Consider the following 22,097-nt stretch of genomic DNA (forward strand, 5'->3'; position numbering starts at 1 on the left):
TAAATTCAGTCTAATCTCTTAATTATGTCCAGTCTCCAGAGATAGATTTTAAAAATACATCATTGGCATCTCCACCCACCATTAAGTTTCTATATTGATAACAGGTTTACTTGGTAAACTATCAATGGATTTAACAGAATTATATTCCAAGCTCTTGAGCTCGTCAATAAGCGAGTTCGGTATTCTGACTGCGCATGCCCAGGTCACTCGTGATAAACATTCTCGGCAGAAGTGCTGCTGCATGTATACAGACCTGTGTTTCATCCGTAATCAGGATCGAACCCGGGTCTCCGGTGCTGCAAGCGCTGTTGAATTTTACAGGACCGTCCCCATCCCCTCCCGAGTGTCCCATCCCTGTCCGGGGATGGCCGGGGTGACCCTGGAGTGACGGGACACCAGCCCCGAGCAGTGGTGGCCCAGGCTTACAGCCAGTGCGGAGAAGAAGCGCTAACTCCAGCTCAACTCTGCCTGTCCCGCCGGGTTAACTGACATCCCTGGACTGATGGGACACCGACCCGGAGCAGTGGAGTTAGCGCTTCTTCCCCGCGCTGGCTGTAAGCCTGGGCCACCACTGCTCCGGGCCGGTGTCCCGTCAGTCCAGGGTCACCCCGGACATCTCCGGCTGACCCCAGACAGGGATGGGACACTCGGGAGGGGACGGGATCGGTCTAGTAGCAATTCAACAGCGCATGCTGCGCCGGAGACCCGGGTTCGATCCTGACTACGGATGAAAAGCGGGTCTGTATACATGCAGCAGCACAGCTGCCGAGAATGTTTATCACGAGTGACCGTTAACAAATCCCATGATTCCTTGCGTTTTTCGGAATACCGAACTTGCTGTTAGGTATGTGATAATTAGCATATGTAATTAGTGTCTTGTGATGTCTTGTGGAAGTACACATGTGCTCGGGGAGACTCAAGGTGGCGCCCTGCAATAAAGAAGCTTGTAAGATTACTCCCGTGTCCGAGCCTTATTCAAGCCTGTTCAAAGCATCCAAATACACAACAATTGGCGATGAGGATAAAAGAACGAAGATAAGAACAAGGCCAGCAAGAAGAATCGAAAACAAGTTAAAAATAGTAGTATTTGGAAACAAAGTGGAACAGCACCAAGCCAAATGGTTTTGAATTGGCACCAAAAGGAAAAAAGGAAGGGAAGCAATAGCTCAGGGAAGAACGAAGGAAAACAAGCAGGGGCAGTAAGGGTCACCGAGCACGGTGTCAGCTTACCTGGAATGGATCCAGGGCTGTGCAGCCCACAGCCAAGCCCAAGCAGCAGCCACAGACGTCGGGTGGAGGCCTAATACCGTGAAGGCCATGGACAGGTCTGGAAAAGCCACCGACAGAAGCTGAGTCTTCAGCCCAACCGGGAACAGTCAGCCCGGTGGGGGGGGAGAAAGTAAAGAAAGCCCGGTCGGGAGCAGAGTCAGCCTAACCGTGAGCGGAAAAGCGGACAGGCCCGTGAGTGAAGCGGAGAGAAGCCAAGAAGCCCGGTCGCAAGGGACGGCCGAGAGCGGGGAAAGCCCGGACGTGAAAGGAAGTCCGGCCCCGAGCGAAGAGTGGGTCCGCGCGAGAGAAGCGGGACACAGCACTCAAGCACTTCAGCCCGGTCGGGAGCAGTCAGCCCGGTCGGGGAAGAAAGCTGAGAAAGCCCGGTCGCGGGAGACGGCCGAGAGTGGAGAAAGCCGACCACAAGTGAGGCACAGTCCCGACGCTTGGAGCAGTGGGGACCAGCAGCAAAAACGAGCAGCGACTCACCTTCACCTTCCGCAGGGTGGCTGTCTGGAGACAGCGGGCAGGCAAGTTGGCGGAGCAGTGGTGGAGAGGAAGGTCAGTAGGCAAGCAGGCCAGCAAAGCAGCAACAGCCAGCCCGGGAGGCCAGCAACAACCAGCCGGTGGAGTCAGCGAGAGCCAGCGGAGGCAACAGCAACGGCTGAGTCAGCAGCAGCATCGGAGGTCCGGAGTGGCCAGCGGTGTTTAAAAGTAACAGTAAATCCTGGGGGGGGGAGCCAGCTAAAGCAGCAGTGGAGGTCGAGGATGCACCAGAGTCCACGGGTCGCAAGCTGGAGCAGTGAAATCCTTCACAATAACATCTCTCTGTGAATGTAATGCATTGTCACAGTAGAAGCAGGACTGTTTAATGCATTGGACTGTTATCAATAGTAAATGTGTGCAAAGGAAGAATATGTTTAAAATGCTCTAGTTGCTATTAACAGGAAATGTGGGTTAATAGTATAAATCTATTATTATAAGATTAAGTAATAGACAGTGAGCTGGATAATATCTTAGAATGTAAAAGGATTAAGTCCAGGGCAGAAGTCAGTGTTTTGTCTGTACAAGAGCACCAGAATAGGGCACCTGATTAGCAACAGGTAATTTCAAAGGATAGGAAAGTGGCCCCAGTTAGAATCTGGGTGCAATTTTGAGAAATGGACTGAAGTCTTGGAGGCTTCGTTCATTTCTAATGATATCACCACAGAGGAGAAGAAGAGAGCATGGTTCATATTAGGCTTAGTAAGAGAGAATTATCACACCTTCCGTATGTTACTGCTGCCAGCAGCGCCCACGGATAAAACGTACGAGGAGTGTAAGGAGGTATTAATGGCTCATTTCTCGCCAAAACTTCCAAGGGCATCCAGAGGCAAGGAGCCTGACCTAAAGAGGGCAGGGAGTCCCACAAAGGACAAAGGTCAAGTGCAAAAGGACCAAGGTCAAGTGCAAAGGGACACAAGTCAAGTGCAAAGGGACACAAGTCAAGTGCAAAGGGAAAAGGCAAAGGAAAAGGAGTCAAAGGCAAAGGGAAATTGCCATCCAAAGAGCAACCCTCGTTATTCAAGCTGCATTCAGGGGTATGAAGGTACGGAGGGAGATCCGGAACAAACAGAAGGCAGCAACGGTAATACAAGCAGCATTTAGAATGCATAGAGTATACCGTCACTACAAGGCACTGAGATTGGCAGCTATAATAGTACAAGCCCATTATAGGGCACACCTTCAAATGGAAAGTGATCGCAAAACTTACATGAAGGTACGCAGCAGCGTTGTGCTGCTTCAGGCTGCCTACCGAGGAATGGTTGTTCGAAAGCAATTGCGGTGCATGCACAAATCTGCCAAGGTCATACAGACTTATTATCAGATGCATAAACAGCATCAGTATTTTAAGAAACTACGCTGGTCTGCCATTGTGGTACAGCAACGATACCGAGCATGCCAGATAAGAAATGTCCAAGTGAGACATTATAATAGTTTGAGAAAATAAGTGGTTTGTATTCAGGCCTTCTACCTCGGGATTAAAGCCAGAGAATTGGTTGAGAAAATCAAGGCAGCATGCTGTATAAAGTCATTCATAAGAATGTGCATTACAAGAAAGCATTTCTTGATGCAAAAGGCGGCTGTAGTCACTCTGCAAGCAGCATACCGTGGTTACCGATTACGGGTACGCTACCAAGCGGTGCGTCAAGCAGTCATTTTGATCCAGAGATGGTACAAAGCATGCAAAATAGGGCATTCCCAGTTTGTGCAATATCAGTCAATGAGGGATGCAACCATTATCATTCAGGCTGCCTACAAGAGTATGATGGTTAGGCAGTGGGTTAAGCAAAAGAGAGCTACTGTAAAAAGTCAGTCAGTATGCCGTAGGAGTTGGTCTAGGAAAGACTTCCTCAAACGGAAAGATACAACAATTGTAGTGCAGTCTCACTACCGTGCTTATAAAACAAGAAAACTAAACAGAGCACAAATCAAAGCCAGTGTTGTAGTGCAAAGACAATATAGTTCTTACTTGATGAAGAACCAGAGATGTGACTTAATTGGACATGTAGATGAACAACAGAAAAGGCTTAAACTATGCAAGAGGCTTAAACGATATAGGAAAGCCAGTGTTGTATTGCAAAGACAATATAGATCCTACTTCTTGATAAAGAACCAGAAAGGTGATTTAAGAATATGAGTAGATGAACAACAGAAAAGGCTTGAACGATGCAAGGAAAAGTTGAATAAATGTGTGACAATGAGTAGAAAGTGGCTAACAGAAAAGTCTAAAGAAGAGAGGCTGGTCGGTCAAGACAAAAGTATGCAGGACCGATTACAATTAGGACACTTCAGTATAGTCCAGCATGGAGCCTCCTTCACTGAGCAATGGACAAAGGGTTATGCATTGCAGAATCTCATGAAACAACAAGAGCAGATAAATAATCAGAGAAGGGAAACTGAACAGCAGAGGAAGCTGCTAGAAAATGGAAACTTGCAGCCATGGGTCAGATCCCACCTACAAAGCGGAAAACAAAACAAATACATGAACCAGAAAATGATCTCATAATGCAAGGGTTAATGTATTTGGTTTAAGTATAATACCATTGTGCAACAGTGTATTATTCAATGATGGGTAGGAAAAGAGCATATACCGTACAGGTGAAATGGACTTAAAAGGGGAGGAGTGCGGTGTATGTAATAGAAATGGTATTACCTGCCTCCAAGTTAAAGGGGGGGGGGGGGAGTGTTAGGTATTTAATAGAAATAGTGTTACCTGCCGCAAAGTTAAAGGGGGAGGAGTGTTAGGTATGTGATAATTAGCATATGTAATTAGTGTCTTGTGATGTCTTGTGCAAGTACGCATGTGCACGGGGAGACTCAAGGTGGCGTCCTGCAATAAAGAAGCTTGTAAGATTACTCCCGTGTCCGAGCCTTATTCAAGCCTGTTCAAAGCATCCAAATACACAACACTCACTTATTGATAATTTATTCTACATGTCTCTACTTTAAAGAGCCATAATTAATTTGAAAGTTTGAAAATCAGTGAAAGAGTGAAAAAGGTTTTTTACTTGGGGGGAAAAGAGTAAAGGCTATATGATTCTGGAATGATCATTGTCTTTTTGCTTCAGGCACAGATACTAACTGCATCTGGGAATTAATCCACACCAAGTCTGAAATAGAAGGACGACCTGAAACAGTTTTCCAACTATGCAGCAGGTAACTTCGATCATGGCAAGACTCTGGGAAGGAGATAAGACTGGATAAAGGTGTCAGATTCGTGTACACACACTCTCCATCTCTCTATCATGTCCCTTTGTTGTACAGCAATGTGGCCCTTGGAAGCCATTGCAAACCTTGCGCAAAGCTGCTGTTTCTCAGTCGCAAGTGTAGAAACAGAAAATAGGTGCAGGAGTAGGCCATTCGGCCCTTCGAGCCTGCACCGCCATTCAATATGATCATCCAACTCAGTATCCTGTACCTGCTTTCTCTCCATGCCCCCTGATCCCTTTAGCCACAAGGGCCACATCTAACTCCCTCTTAAATATAACCAATGTACTGGCCTCAACTACCTTCTGTGGCAGAGAATTCCACAGATTCACCACTCTCTGTGTAAAAAATGTTTTTCTCATCTCAGTCCTAAAAGATTTCCCCTTTATCCTTAAACTGTGACCCCTTGTTCTGCAGAGAAATCAACAGGTAGACTACACTGATTCCATCCTCCAAGTGAGGTATAAAGAATAATTGCCCCTTTAATTTGCCCACTGACCATTATTTTAAACCATTTCCCCTGGGTTACTGCCACCTCTTACCAAAATACTTTTTAATCAATTCTTTCTTAAGCCTCCTGTTCCAAAAAAATCTTTGCTCTGTCCAGGTCTTATGTTGGTCTAACCTGTACAGTATTGCTATATAGTTTGTAAAAGTTGCCTCTAATTTTTCTCATCACTGCCATAAAGTTTTACCTTTACTGCCAATGCAGATTTGCACACAGTCTGGATCCTAACTCTGCTAAAATGTGCTCTCTCAAAGATTTGTGCCGATTACTTTGAAATCCAAATTGCTCTGAAGGTGAAGTTGAATATGTGTTTACGTTGTCACTTTTATTTTCCACTATCCGCAGCGATCCCGAGAGTAAAACAAATGTCATTAAAGTGATTCGTTCAATACTGAGGGAAAATGTCCGTCGCCACATGACCAAGTCAGAAGGACCACTTGAGAAAATTAACAGGGAGCATTTGTTTGCTCTGAAAACCAGAGTGCCATCCTCAGCTAAAATTGGTAAGACCCGAGGCAAAGTTGGCCACGTTTTTGGCCATCTTGAAAACATGCAACTTTAAGGGCCTGTCCCACTTAGGCTATTTTTTAGGTGACTACAGGCCACATGGTCGCCGTGGTGTTGCCTGTATGTTTGTGAGTAGTCTCCTCAGTCGTCCAATTTTCAACGTTCAAAATTTTTCAGCGACAGTGGGTTGATGCCAATGACTTCCCCTGACGTGGGTGCTGTCGTAGGTTGTCACCGATGCTGACTTCGGTGAATTCCATTATCGACTACCTACATCAACCGGCGACTGAATTGTCTTCGGTCGTAGCTTGTGGACGTAGTTTGACTTCAGTTGTCGCCTGTGTGGTCGTAGGTGGACATCCTAATGGGTCACCAGTTGTCAGTAACTTGCCGTAGTTTGACGTCGACTAGGTGGTAGGTTGTTGTAGACATTGTCGGGGGGAGTCCAGTCGCTGGTTTTACGGCGACCTGCTACGACTGTGACAGTCGCTGGCAGTCGCCAAAAAAATTGGCCTAACTGGGACAGGCCCATTACTCATTGTGCATTCAAACCACTCTGATGCAATTTTTGAGATGTTAGGATAAAAATTACTTTTGTAAGTGTATAGAATTTTGCTCGGGGGACACTCTGTAGGTGATGAAAGAATATGATATGATTTTGGGCTAGTACGTTCACTTATTCTTTAAAAAAAAAACTATTTTCACCATTATGTGCGGGGATCTCCAGTCGGTGTGGACTTGATGGGCCGAAGGGCCTGTTCTGCAAAACAAACTAATTATTTTTAGAATTTTTTCCAACCTACTGCTTTTATCTTTGGCGTATTAAGTCTGAAAATCAGTGAATACAGTTAGGCCTCCCAAGTTCACTGAAATAAAGTGCAAGAAATCTCTCAAATTGTAATGGACACAAGATACTGGAGTAACTCAGCGGGACAGGCAGCATCTCTGGAGAGAAGGAATGGGTGACATTTCGGGTCTCAAATTGTAATCCTGTATGTTGTCTTAAAATTCAATCTAGCTTGTATCCTGTTGTTCCATTCATGTCTAATCAATAATTAGTAGTTTTTCAAATTGTAACAATTTGCTGTTTCTTTGCTTAGGATCAACTCGAGCCTCAAAGTTGCCTAAGCATTGGTGTCAAGATACTGAAAGACACAACGCTGTTGATTCGGATGAATGTAGCCTGAGCAGTGGAACATTAAGCAGTGGCTGCCACACCTCAGAGAGTGGACTGGAACATAGTTGTCTTTCGTTTACAAAGCAGAACCACCGTGGCCACGAAGATGAAGTAAAGGAATCGGACATTTTAAGTGATGAAGATGACTTTTGTGAATCCAAGAGTGAGACTTTGACAGATGAAATTGAGGTAGAGTTTGAGAAGATGCAGATTGATACCAAAGCTGCTTTGGAGCAGGTGCCCAGCCACCAAACAGATTCCAAAGAGGCAGAACAAATAGATCTTCCCCACCTAAGGCGAAGTCACTTTTCTCCAATCAAAAGAAAAAGTGCCAGTGCGAAGAAGAACAAAGGGAATCTGTTAGCAATGCATAAGCACGACCGATCTCTGGATAGCCAATCTGACGGTGCAAATGTTGATTTGAATTCTATACTGGAAAGGGAGTTTAGCATTCAGAGCCTGACGTCTGCCGTTAATGAAGAGTGCTTCTATGAAAACATCGAAAGTAACGGAGTAGCTTAGATTGTAAACGGCAGCACCCAAATGAGGTTTGGAATTCACCAGAATTGAAGTTAGTTTCTTATCTGTCTTCACTTCAGACTTTACTGTTTTGTCCACTTGTTTTTTTAAATTAAAGACTGCAGGAGCATGTTGGAAGAAACCAATGTTCAGTTTGTCTTACTGCTGTGTGCACTAAGACTGCGGTCGGCCTCAAAAATGTAGATGTTTAAAAACATTTTCGTTCAAGAAAATATTAAGTACAGAAGTCAAATTATTTATTATCCATTATGGATAATAAAGTTTGGCTTCCACAAGACACTAGTTTTATATTAGGTTTGCAAAAAAGGCAGGTTTTGAACACAAAAACTAATATTTTCAATAAAAGTAAAATTGCTTATTTTAAAAGGCTGTAAATCTCAGTTTTATTTATAGATGGAAAATAATGGTTTACATTAGTACCAGAATAATTATCAATATTTGTTACATTGTGTCCGATTTTAAGTTTCTGAAAAACCAAACGTGCGTTTGTGTGTGTTTTTGTTTTATCTATTTGGCCAACGTTGACCTTTGCTGGTCTGACAAGGGACTCCACTTATTTAGCTTTGGCCTTCCAAGCTTTGGTATATGCCTCTCCATGCTAGCAAACTCTTTATTTAGATATCTTAATTTCTTTGTCCATAAATATTGGAGGTTGTGTATATTGTAATTTTATAACTGCATTGTAATATTGCTTTTTAATGCGTTATCTTTTATATTCTGGTGAATGACTACTTGACATTAAACGTGCAGAAAGTACTTCAATGTTAAATAAATATGCATAGCATCTGCAAGAAGCTGTGTATAATTCATTTCCTTCTGATGCCATCAACAGCAAATATTTATTTACGCATTTATTTATTTATGCAAAGCACATTGTACCTCATTTAGATCCAATTAATGTGTAGGAGGAAACTGCAGATGCTGATTTGCATCGAAGATAGACACACAATGCTGGAGTAGCTCAAAGGGACAGGTAGCAACTTTGGATAGAAGGATTGGGTTGAACAGTCGGAAGGGTCTCGCCCGAAACGTCACCCATTCCTTCTGTCCTGCTGAGTTACTCCAGCATTTTGTGTCTATCTAATCAAATTAGCTTTCTCTTATCTCATTGTGATCAAAATTTTTTAACAACAAACTTGGAACTCCACAGCAGTCTGACAGAGGGCATTATTGAAAAAAAAAATCAAAGCTAGCATTAATATCAGCGCCAGTCATTTTACAGCATTTGTTCCCAGAACTTTCAGTTTGATAACTGATTAAACTTGCACGTTATAAGAATCAGGGACAATTATTTCCAGATTTCAGTATCTTTCAGATTGATGTTTATGCAGCAGTGGTTTCCAAAGTTAGCAATTTTCTCTTTTCTTTCTCATCCCTGTGAGATTCATCTTTACGATAAAGCCGTTTGTGTCCTAATTCTTCCCGATAGTTATACGTAAAGAGATTCGCATCCTCCTTGCACAGCAGACTGTATGCATCGCACAGATTCCTAAAATGTGGTATAGTAAGTTGTGTCGGGCACAGTGTCGGGTCGACGTCAGCAGCATCAAACATTCGCTCCGTTAGCTGTAATCTTTGTGCTTCAGGAAATAGAGTTCTAGAAAATAGCAAAAGATTTTTAAATGTAAAAATATAACCTGCAATTTCAGTGTTGCATTAGAAATTTAGAAAACACTAAATTACACAGACAGTTGTGGATTAGTGATAAATCTTAATTCATCATCGCAAATTTAATGTTTAAGAAAGAACTGCAGATGCTGGTAAAATCGAAGGTAGTCAAAAAAGCTGGAGAAACTCAGCGGGTGAGGTAGCATCTATGGAGCGAAGGACTCTGAAGAAGGGTCTCGACCCAAAACGTCGCCTATTCCTTCGCTCCATAGATGCTGCCTTGTTAAGGTTCATTTCTTAAAACAGACAACCCACAATAGGTTAGGTAAACCAACACAAGCTTTACTGATCATTAGCCGGTGAGAGTGCCAGGGATACAAAGTCAAGTATGCAATAGATACTTAACTCCCCTGAGCTACCACTCTAATGAACAAAGACATACAGCATATTTTTATAGTATTTTGGAAACGTAGTCACATGTTTATACAGCAATGACATTTAACACAAATTAATCACAGGCTCTACCCATTCAAAGTATACATGTCACTGATATAATACACTTGTGATACAATGGTTAAATCAATCACAAACTATTGATCACATTCGAAACACCAGGAAGTTAGTCAAAAACTCCAAATTTACAATTCTGTCTTAACAATATAATCATCGATGTCAGCTACCAACCAGAAGTTCCTGTTTACAGAAGCTACCATCTTCTCAGGAAATACATCCTCTCCCACCATTGCTAATGGTATTTTACTTGGGCATAACAGGATGCACTATAGGAGCAGCTAGAATCCAGGCTAACTTCCTGATTACCCATCTCCTCGACAGCACAGAATTATAAAGCTTCAGTTTATTCAAAACCCAAAGAAGTCAAATTAATCTTTACTTAATGAAATATCTTACATTATAATTTATTATTAACTAGAATATTCTCAGCCTCACCCGCTGAGTTTCTCCGGCATTTTTGTCTACCATCGCAAATACACGTTTTACTGTATTCGGACAAGAATTAAAAACCCTGTGTTTAAAATGCTAAAGTAGATGCTGGAAATAGGCAGTATCGGTGGAATGAGAAATACATACCTTACATAACCTTACCTCAGTGTGATGGGGGGGGGGGAAACCCCATAAACAGGTGTTACCTGATTAGCCTAAAAATACATCAGAAACGGAGTGCCTGTGATTTGGTTCTCAGAGAATGGTCGTGACTATCTTAAATCTTTAACCACATGTGATTTTTTCTATTACAAATCTCAAATTGTGGAGTACAGAGGCAAATAAATAAATGATGGGTCTTTGTCCCAAACATTATGGCGGGCACTGCATTTTGTGTCTGTCTACTGTACAAACCAGCATCTGCAGTTCCCTCAGTCTGTAGAAGGGTCGCGACCCGAAACGTTATCCATTCCTTCTCTCCAGAGATGCTACTTGTCCCGCATAGTTACTCCAGCATTTTGAGTCTAAACGCAGTCCACGTGTGGGTTTATGTCACTTAGGGAGCAGTTGCTCCTTTATGCTTTAGTCAGTTTTGCGTTTCACTCCTGATCTACAATCAGTACCATGCACAGGGCTGGGATCTGAATGTAGCTACGAGGGGGTCATCAACACAGGGTGGCAAAGGTTGTTCATGGCAAGGTGGGAGACCTTGGTCCGTTGGATGCTATACCTGTACTATACAAATAGCAATGCAGCGATCCCTTGCTCCACTGCTAATACACATCCAACTGTATGTGAGGAAAAACTTTATCACCCAGAGAGTTGTGAATCTGTGGAATTCTCTGTCACAGTAGGCAGTGGAGGCCAATTCACTGGATGTTTCCAAGAGAGAGTTAGATTTAGCTCTTAAGACTCATGGAATCAAGGGATCTGGAGGGAAAGCAGGAATTCTGGCTGATCAGCCATGATCATATTGAATGGCGGTTCTGGCTTGAAGGGCCAAATGGCCTACTCCTGCACCTATTTTCTATGTAACCAGTTCCTTTTTTAATGTCACAATTTAATCTGCCTCTAGACGAGGAAACACATTTTCACACAGAGAGTGGTGAGTCTGTGGAATTCTCTGCCTCGGTGGAGGAGGCCGGTTCCCTGGATACTTTCAAGAGAGAGCTAGATAGGGCTCTTAAAGATAGTGGAGTCAGTGGATATGGGGAGAAGGCAGGAACGGGGTACTGATTGGGGATGATCAGCCATGATCACATTGAATGGCGGTGCTGGCTCGGGCCGAATGGCCTACTCCTGCACCTATTGTCTACCTCCTCTAGCTTAACAGTCCAAACCTGAACATGTTTTCCTTATGCTATTCTATAGTTCTCGAGCTATATTTTACATTTCACTCCTCTCATCTCACACCCTTTTGTCTACTTTTAATCTCTTACCTTCCTGAACTCATCGTCTAATCAACATCCTCCCCCCTCGCCTATATCCACCTATTAATTGGCATTGTCATGTTCCTACCTCTCTTCTAGCTCTCTCCTCCCTGTTGCAATCAGTCTGAAGACGGGTCTAAAGGGCCTGTCCCACGTGGGCGTCATTTGTGCGTCACGCAGATGGCGAGCAAAGATTTTGTACGTCCCAAAATCCAGGGGCGCCGCGCGCAACCACGCGTCACTGCCTACATTACCACGCACCATGCGCGTGTAATGCGCACCATACGAGCATCACGTGTGCGTCACAACGCGCGTGTCGTGCGCCATAACGCGTAAATGGTGTCGGGTAAATGACATCCAAGTGGGACAGGCCCTTAAGTCCACGTTCTCAAACAAAAATGTGTAGTTTCCAATGCTAACTGCAACATGTGAAAGATCTTCTCTGAATTGTTTTGATCAAACAATTGTACAGCTACATGTGAATCTGTCCCCAAAACTGAACGCCTATAGATGGTCAGTAACTTACTCAAGTCCTCGGCGGCAATACTTTCTCCGAAAGCTGAATGCACATCGCACCACCTTTTCCACCAGTTTGAATGGCTGGTTAATCTGTGGTCTCTCCAGCGGAGTAATACGTACAACTCCCACATCAATCTAGAAAAGAAAACGCAGATTTTACATCATGACCTGTGCACCGGCGATTAGTATAATTCCAATATCTACAAAAACATACAGAATAGTGGAACACATGTCCCTTTGAGCCTGAATCTCTTGGTTCCCTTTCCCCCGACTCAGTCTCGACCCGAAACATCACCCATTCCTTTTCTCCAGAGATGCTGCATGACCTACAATAGACAATACAATACAATTCAATTTATTGTCATTTGGACCCCTTGAGGTCCAAACGAAATGCCGTTTCTGCAGCCATACATTACAAACAAATAGACCCAAGACACAACATAATTTACATAAACATCCATCACATTGCTGTGATGGAAGGCCAAAAAAACTTCTCTCTCCACTGCACTCTCCCCCCCGATGTCAGAGTCAAAGTCAAAGTCAAAGCCCCCGGCGGGCGATGGCGATTGTCCCGTGGCCATTAAAGCCACGCCGGGTGATGCAAGGTCGCACACCGGGTCTTGGTGTTAGAGCCCCCGGCGCGCGCTCGCAGAGACCCGCCGCCATTCCAAGCCGCGCGGGGCGGTGCTGTAAGGCCCCGCTCCAGGAGCTCTTCAACCCCGCAACTCGGGCGGGAGAAGTCGCCGTTGCGGAAGCCCCGAAAAGCGGACTCCCTCCAGGGACTCCCGGTGCCGCCCGCCAAACCCGCAGTTGCAGCCACCGAATCTCCGGGGGTCGGGTCGCAGCAGCGTCCACCACAGCTCCACCCGCTCTGGACTCGGCCAGCTCCGCGACGGTGAGGTGAGTAGTCGGCACCACAGCACCCGGTCTTCCTGTTGGAGGCCGCTCCTCGTTGCAGCCCCAACGACAACGGAGACCCGACAAAGAAAAGGTCGGGTCTCCCGTGCAGGGAGAGATTTAAAAGTTACCCCCAACCCCCCCACCCCCCCACACACATACAGCTTTTGTGTCTGTCTACCCTTCATGGCCCCTCATCTATCTCACCATTGTTCAAATCTTTTCCCATACCAATAGACAATAGACAAAAGGAGCAGGAGTAGGCCATTCGGCCCTTCGAGCCAGCACCGACATTCACTGTGATCATGGCTGATCATCCACAATCAGTTCCAACCTTCTCCCCATATCCCTTGACTCCGCTATCTTTAAGAGCGCCATCTAACTCTCTCTTGAAAGCATCCAGAGAATTGGCCTCCACTGACTTGTGAGGCAGAGAATTCCACAGATTCACAACTCTCTGGGTGAAAAGGTTTTTCCTCATCTCCGTTCTAAATGGCCTATCCCTTATTCTTCCCTTCGAAAGCTTGTCTCTATCTCTCTCTCTTCAAAAATATTCAGTGTCTTGGTCACGACAGAGTTCTTTTTTTTAATAATAAATTTTCATTAGAGGCATCTGCATATCATAATCCAAACCAGTACAGACTTTGTTTAACGGTTACATATTAAGTTTCCAGGGAGCCAGTTACCAAAGTAGCTGGGATCCTCCTTTATCGGTTACATATTAACATTGCCTCTAATTATTTATTTATATTAATAGATAGAAAAAAAATAAAAAATAAATAAAGAAATTAGAAAAATAGGATAAACTATCAATAATACGACTTGGGAGATAGGTCCATAGGTCAGAGAACATAACTATTCATCTAGTCCTGGGTTCAGGCTTCAGTCCGGCCTCTGTGCCGGTCTGTTCTACCCCTTCAAGTAATCTATAAATGGAGACCATATTCTAATGAATAATTCTGGTTTGTCAATTAAGACATATCTATTTTTTTCCAAATGTAAGGTCTCCGACATCTTCATTATCCACATCTTGATTGTGGGGGTTGTTGGGTTTTTCCAAAATTTTAATATCAATTTTTCCCCAAGTATTATACTGTGATCAAGGAAATCTTTGGTTTATTGTGAGTTTTACAATAGTTTCACAGAGTTATGTGGTAAAGAATTCTACAGGTTCATAATTCTCTGAATATGAAGAAGTTTCTCTTTATCTCAGTCTTACATTTCATATCCCATGACCCATCATTCTGGACGCCAAGGGAAACAGCACTTCCACCTCTGTCTTTTGAACCTCAGTCTGTCAGAATTCCATAAAACTCCCTCTCAATTTTATAAGCATTATTATTGACTTCACAAAGGGGTCAAGGAAAGAGCGTTCACGTAGCGGCCCTGTTTCCACCAATCTTTCCACCACCGCGCACAATCTTTCCACCACCATGCACAAGAAGCGACAAGACGGACACCATTGTGTGCAGCTCTGGCTGAACGACTTCTAATCTTGTGTGTGGACTCGATAAAAAGAAGAAGACTTCACAATGCACATGTGATAAGTGCACACAGCCCAATCAGCATCAATACTGCCAAAGTGGTGACGGCCCGCAACTTCCAACAAGATACAGGACAGAACGCCACACGAGATCCTTTTTCCCTGCGACTATCAAACGGTACAACTCCTCCCCCTCTGTCATGGGGTAGACTGAGACTGACTAGAGTTGCTGCCTTACAGCGCCAGAGACCCGGGTTCGATCCTGACTACGGGTGCTGTCCGTATGGAGTTTGCACGTTCCCTGTGTGACTGCGTGGGTTTACCCCGGGTGCTCTGGTTTCCTCCCACGTTCCAAAGGCGGGCAGGTTTGTAGGTTAATTGGCTTCTGTAAAATTGCCCCTGTATGATAGAACTAGTGTAGGACGTGATTGCTGGTTGGGGTGTACTCAGTGGCCGAAGGGCCCGTTTCCACGCTGTATCTCTAAACTAAACTTTCGGCATAACAGAAAATAATTGAAAATATCCTCAATTCTTCCACAGGCAGTTGAATAATCTAAGCTCTCTCTGCAACTGAAGGATCACATTTAATAAAAAGAAACTAGCCATCATAACAAGATATGGAATGAACAAATCCAAACTCTTTTCCTTGCCCTGCTACTCCAGTTGATTTTGTTGCATTTCTCTACTTCCTGCAGTAAAAAAGATAACAATTCTTCACATCTATTCACATCTGGAACATAGAATCGACAAGTTGCATTGAATCTGCACAAAACACTGGTTATGCCATGTGTAGGAAGGAACTGCAGATGCTGGTTTACACCGAAGATAGACATAAAATGCTGGAGTAACTCAGCTGGACAGGCAGCATCTCTGGAGAGAAGGAATGGGTGACGTTTCGGGTAGAGACCCTTCTTCAAGATTGGCCTCGACCCGAAACGTCACCCATTCCTTCTCTCCAGAGATGCTGCCTGTCCCGCTGAGTTACTCCAACATTTTGTGTCTATCACTGGTTATGCCACAACTGGAGTATGGTGTCCAATTCTGCCTAACATTGTGGAGCCATAAATCAGAGTCATAGAGCACATCAACAGACCCTTTGGCCTACCAATGAATTTGCACAAATCCCTGTCTTCACACAACACGTCAGCTAGTCCCAGGTGCTGCTCATCTACACTGTAGGGGCAGTTTACAGAAGCCAAGTAATCTGCCATGCAAATGTCTTCGGACTGTGCGGAGAAACTAAATCTTCCTGAGGAGATCCCTTGGTCCCTCAAAAGAACATGCAAACTCCCCACAGAAAGCACGGGGTGCCAGAATTTAATCAGGGTTCCAGAAGCTGAGACAACAGCCCAACCTTCTGTACCAAAAGGGATCCAAGGAGTATTAAAAAAAATCAACAACGATGGCTCAACAGATGAGGTATTTTAGCTACAAAGCTAGAATGGAGAAATTGGGGGTCGTTTTCTGTAAAACAAGGTTGAGAGAAATAAGTATTCAAAAACACAAAAGAAAACAAAAAATGGGCAGCACGGTGGTGCAGCGGTAGAGTTGCTGCCTCACAGCGCTGGAGACCCAGGTTCAATCCTGACTACGGGCGCTGTCTGTACGGAGTTTGTACGTGCCCCCTGTGACCTGCGTGGGTTTTCTCCGAGATCTTCGGTGTCCTCCCACACTCCAAAGACGTACAGGTTTGTAGGTTAATTGGCTGGGTATAAATGTAAATTGTCCCTTGTGTGTGTGTGTAGGATGGTGTTAATGTGCGGGGATCGCTGGTCGGAGCGGACGCGATGGGCCGAAGGGCGTGTTTCCGTGCTGTATCTCTAAACTAAACTAAAATGCGGGCAGCAGCAAGTAGGTCAGACACGGGGAGAGAAAGACAGTAGACGTCCCAGGTCAAGGAACACTCATCAAAACCGGAAATGCGAAACTGCAAACTAGCTTCAGTTTACAAATATATGGAAAGAACAGAGGGAGCATATATGTTAGGTGGAAAACCAAAGTCATCAGGGTAACAATTACTTTAAAATCCAGCAGCTAGATTGAGAGAAACACAGAGGGACAGTAATCTAATCTTACTAAATTTAGACAATAGGTGCAGGAGTAGGCCATTCGGCCCTTCGAGCCAGCACTGCTATTCAATGTGATCATGGCTGATCATCCACAATCAGTTCCCCGTTCCTGCCTTCTCCCCATACCCCTTGACTCCGCTAGTACTAAAATCCCAAAGACAAGATGGAAATTAAAGTGCTGTTAAAATGCACTTATATTGGGCATTGTGGGAGACAGAAGAAGGTACTGAATGGTAGTGCAACAGATAGTTATTTAGTTTAGTTTAGATTTTTATCAGGTGTACCGAGGTACAGTGAAAAGCTTTTGTTGCATGCTATCCAGTCAGCGGAAAGACAATACATGATTACAATCGAGCCATTCACAGTAATACATGATAATTAAAATGACAGACAAGTAGAAGTTCTGGGTTGTCCACGTGGACTGAATGCAAGTGTTCTGCAGAGGACAGACAAATTGCTTTTGATTTTTTTTCCACTCAATTGGAGACTATATTATGAGCATCAAATGTAATAAACTCCATAAAGAGCACATTTAGCTTATTTTTGAGATACAGCGTAGAACCAGGCTCTTTGGCCCACCGTGTCCGCACCGACCAGCGATCCCCGCACATTAATACAATCATAGACACACTAGGACCAATTTTACATTTATAACCAAGCCAATTAATCTACAAAGCTGTACGTCATTGGAGTGCGGCAGGAAACCAAAGTTATCTGAGAAAACCCACACAGGTCACGGGGAGAACGTACAAACTCCGTACAGACAGCACCCGTAGTCAGGATCGAACCCGGGTCTCTGGCGCTGTAGAGCAGCAACTCTACCGCTGGGCCACTGTGCCACCCAGAGAGGGGTGAGTGATGAGGGAGAGAGAGACGAGACCAGGGCCTCCACTGAACCCCCTCCCCACGGCCGCCACTGGTGGTACGGGAGACGATAGACAAGTTACTGTGAGGAGGGGAGAGAGGAGTTTGTGAGTGAGGTGGGACAGGCCGCCGCCGGTGGGGCAGGAAGGGGCGTCACCATCCTGTCCGTGGCATTGACTGACAGGAGAGACCAATCTGCGTGGCGCTGACTGAAGGAATCTGCGCACGCACGGTTTAAGGTTTTTAAACCTCGATATCTTTTATAATAAACCACCGATTAGAACGAAACGTGTTGCAATCGCAGCACAGGAGAACGGTAGTGGGCAAAAAATCGTAGCGTTATCTTGTACCGTTTATGCGCAAGTAGAAAAACCCCGCAATGTATAAATAATTAACAAAAATAAACACTGGAAATATTTAAAGCAATTACTTCATATGAATAACTTTGGGTTGATCTACTAAAAAAGTGGCGTAATTAAATTCCATGAATTTTTCAGAAGAGAACTTGACCTACATTTGAAGGAACTAATGTGCATTATTACGATGAAAAGACTGGGAGACAGTCCCAAGTGGACAACTCTTTCAATAACTAGTGCAGGCACAAACAGCCTAACAAGTTCACAAGTTCAAATTAGGTCATTCAGCCCATCGAATACGCCACCAAATCCCATTTTTCTGCCTTCTCCCCATAATCCTTGACACCCGATCTAATCAAGAATATCTATCTCTGCCTTAAAAATAACCACTGACTTGGCCCTCTGTGGCAATGAGTTCCACAGATTAACTAAAGAAGTTCCTCCTCACATCCTATCTAAATGAGCTCTCTTTAATTCTGAGGCTATGACCTCTGGCCCTAGACTCTCCCACCAGTGGAAACATCCTTTCCACATCCACTCTATCTATGCCTTTCATTATTCTGTAAGTTTCAATGAGGTCCCCCCTCAACCTTCTAAACTCCAGCGAGTTGAGGCCCAGTGTTGTCAAAAGCTCATCATATGTTAACCCATTCATGCCTGGGATCATTCCTGGAAGCATTTTCCAGTCCACAGTTATTTACGGAAACTAATTATAATCATACTTTTTAAGTTAGCAACCCATGATGCTAAATTTGAGATGGCTTCCATTTATGCAAATTTCATCCAGACAAGTAGAATGTAAAATGCAATTCCACAATTGCTTTTGATTTTTTTCCCACTGAATTGGAGATTATATTATGAGCATCAAATGTAATAAACTCCATAAAGAGCACATTTAGCTTATTTTTGAGATACAGCGTAGAACCAGGCTCTTCGGCCCACCGTATCCGCACCGACCAGCGATCCCCGCACATTAACACAATCATAGACACACTAGGAACAATTTTATATTCATAACCATTCATAATCATAATCTACGAAGCTGTACGTCATTGGAGTGTGGCAGGAAACCAAAGTTATCTGAGAAAACCCACACAGGTCACGGGGAGAACGTACAAACTCCGTACAGACAGCACCCGTAGTCAGGATCGAACCCGGGTCTCTGGCGCTGTAGAGCAGCAACTCTACCGCTGGGCCACTGTGCCACCCAGAGAGGGGTGAGTGATGAGGGAGAGAGAGACGAGACCAGGGCCTCCACTGAACCCCCTCCCCACGGCCGCCACTCTTTAATCCAACAATGCAAAAAATATTTTACCTTCGGCTTTGGAACAAAGGCTCTGCCTGGAATCGTGAAGCAGCTTCTCACATTACACAAATACTGGGACATCACCGATAACCGGCTTCTTTGTCTACTGCTGGTACTTGCTGTGAGACGCTGTAAAGGAAACACATGGGTTCAAAGTCTAACGCAACCATTTTTAAAGGCAACAGTTGTTTGGTTTGTTCATACGAGCAGAAATAGTGATTTTCACATAAGACAAAAAATCCTCTGAATCACGTTCTCTACCATAAGCGATTGGGCTGTTAATCACGACAACCTCTAATAAGCTCTGCACCACAGTCTATTATTGCACTGTTCGTTTGTTTGTTTTGTGTGTACGTATGTGTGCGTGTATAAGGTCAAATATATATGATTATATATATATATATATATATCTATATATATATATATTGTATATACACACTTAACTTTTTTTCTCTGTTGTTTATTATATTGCTTACAGTGCACTTTTACATTGTTGTGCTGCTGCAAGTAAGGATTTCATTGTTCCATCTGGGACACATGACAATAAAACACTCTTGCATCGATTCATGTCCCACAGAAAATATATTTTAACATGAACATCCACCACAGTGACTCCTCCACATTCCTCACTGTGATAGAAAACGAAAAACAAAGTTCAATCTCTTCCCTTTGTTCTCCTGTGGTCGGGGGCCTCGAGCTTTCCGTTGACGGACGATCTTACTCCCGTCGCCGGCAGTCGGGCCCTCCCCGTCGGGGCGATCAAGCTCCTGCAACGGGGGGAATCTCATCTCCCCGTGCCGGGTCGGGACTTGTCGAACTTTCTGCGTTGTTGGAGCTCACGACTCGGTCTCTCGTGAGACTGCGAGTTCTCGATGCCAAAGTCCACAGGCTGCGGTTGAAGCATCGATACCAGGCAAGGGATCGGCTCCGATGGTAAGTTCATGTCCCCGCGGGGAGGCTCAACATCAATCCTGAGCGAGGCCTCCAGCTCCACTGACTAGTCTCCCAGTTCCTGCCGCTGAAAAACATTCCCACAGCATGATGCTGCCACCACCATGCTTCACCGTAGGTATGGTATTGGCCAGGTGATGAGCGGTGTCTGGTTTCCTCCAGATGTGACGCTTGGCATTCAGGCCAAAGAGTTCCTTGGTTTCATCAGACCCAAGAATCTTGTTTCTCATGCTTTTTGGCAAACTCCAAGCGGGCTGTCATGTGCCTTTTACTGAAGAGTGGCTTCCGTCTGACCACTCTACCATAAAGGACTGATTATTGGAGTGCTGCAGATATAGTTGCCCTTCTGGAAGGTTCTCCCATCTCCACAGAGGAACTCAGGAGCTCTGTCAGAGTGACCACCGGGTTCTTGGTCACCTCCCTGACCAAGGCCCTTCTCCCCCGATTGCTCAGTTTGGCCGGGCGGCCAGCTCTATGAAGAGTCCTGGTGGTTCCAAAGTTCTTCCATTTAAGAATGACGGAGGCCACTGTGCTCTTCGGAACCTGCAATGCTGCAGAAATTGTTTCATACCCTTCCCCAGATCTGTGTCTCGACACAATCCTGTCTCGGAGGTCTACGGACAATTCCTTTGTCTTCATGGCTTGGTTTTTGCTCTGACATGCACTGTCAACTGTGGGACCTTATATAGACAGGTGTGTGTCTTTCCAAATCATGCCCAATCAATTTAATTTACCACTGGTGGACTCCAATCAAGTTGTAGAAACATCTCAAGGATAATCAATGGAAACAGGATGAACCTAAGTTCAATTTTGAGTGTCGTGGTAAAGGGACTGAATACTTTTGTCAATGTGATATTTCATTTATTTATTTTTAATTACTTTGCAAAAAAATCTAAAAGCCTGTTTTCGCTTCTTTGTTCTGGGGTATAGTGTGAAGATTGATGATTAAAAAAATGAATTTAATCCATTTTAAAATAAGGCTGTAATGTAACAAATTGTGGAAAAAGTGAACGGGTCTGAATACTTTCTGAATGCACTGTACTTGTGAAAGAACTAATAGTCAAATCTAACAGTCAAATCGAAAATGTAGTCGTTCGTCTACAAAAACATGGTCTGGTAGAACAAAAGAATGTCTTGGTGCCAAGTCTGAATGACTTTGCAAATTATATGGAACACAATATGGAGGACAGGTTGTCGTTTTAATAAAGACATTAAGATGGAGACCTGCGTAATAACATGTGCTCTTTCAAGGCCATAAACAAGCCAAGATTGAAAAAAATAGCAGACGCTCCAGGGATAAGTAATAACGTTATTGGATGAGCTTGATTTGGACCCAGCTTTTCAGAAATTCTGAAAGGCTACAAAATCTTTCAGTCATGCCATATTCAGACTTGGTAGGAGTGTTTTACTGATAAGAAAAATGCATAATTGTGCTAACTTTCCTTTGTTCTGTGCGTGGAGCCCGAGAAGCACTGAGCAACTTTTGTGCTCATTGTAGATTTTGCCACTCCCGTCTGACGAATCAATTAAAGATTGCCATGGTTTACCTTTAACAGTTTTGTTGCTATCTGCTTTTTAAGAAACAAACTTTGACACTTGACTAATACAGTTTATTAAATTCAATTCAATTCATGGAATTTACTTGATGGAAGCACTAGCGTAAAGTCGACATTACCGTCAGGTAAACATCAGAATGTCCAACACATACCTCTGCAACCTCCTTTTGAAAAGTTAGGATCATCTGTGTCCTCCCAAAGACAAAGGGCCCATCACGATTTGCAACATTCTCCAACCACTTAATAATGAGAGGTGTTGAAACACTGAAGGGCAGGTTACCAATGATGTGCACATTTGGTAATCCTAAAATGTAATTTATAAAAACAAGCAGTGAATACGTGAAAATGGCCGCGACCCATGTTAT

The 22,097-nt window shown here is 44.1% G+C and overlaps 2 protein-coding genes across 5 annotated transcripts in view; one reads left to right on the plus strand and one right to left on the minus strand.

Annotated features, from left to right (window-relative positions):
* tiam2 (TIAM Rac1 associated GEF 2) overlaps positions 1-8,545 on the plus strand; it is a 276,975-nt gene extending 268,430 nt beyond the window's left edge. For all 3 annotated transcript variants that reach the window (XM_033025042.1, XM_033025044.1, XM_033025043.1), the window contains 3 exons: positions 4,881-4,968; positions 5,873-6,030; positions 7,135-8,545. In XM_033025042.1, the coding sequence (XP_032880933.1) occupies positions 4,881-4,968; positions 5,873-6,030; positions 7,135-7,733 (845 nt within the window). In that variant the 3' untranslated portion in view covers positions 7,734-8,545. The remainder of the gene's footprint in view (positions 1-4,880; positions 4,969-5,872; positions 6,031-7,134) is intronic.
* Positions 8,115-22,097, minus strand: part of tfb1m (transcription factor B1, mitochondrial) — a 44,607-nt gene continuing 30,624 nt past the window's right edge. For both annotated transcript variants that reach the window (XM_033025048.1, XM_033025049.1), the window contains exons 5-8: positions 21,885-22,036; positions 19,235-19,354; positions 12,258-12,385; positions 8,115-9,348 (exon numbers count right to left, since the gene is read on the minus strand). In XM_033025048.1, coding sequence (XP_032880939.1) covers positions 9,075-9,348; positions 12,258-12,385; positions 19,235-19,354; positions 21,885-22,036 — 674 coding nt within the window. In that variant the 3' untranslated portion in view covers positions 8,115-9,074. The remainder of the gene's footprint in view (positions 9,349-12,257; positions 12,386-19,234; positions 19,355-21,884; positions 22,037-22,097) is intronic.

This window comes from Amblyraja radiata, chromosome 8 (genome assembly GCF_010909765.2).
Source record: "Amblyraja radiata isolate CabotCenter1 chromosome 8, sAmbRad1.1.pri, whole genome shotgun sequence".
NCBI lineage: Eukaryota > Metazoa > Chordata > Chondrichthyes > Rajiformes > Rajidae > Amblyraja > Amblyraja radiata.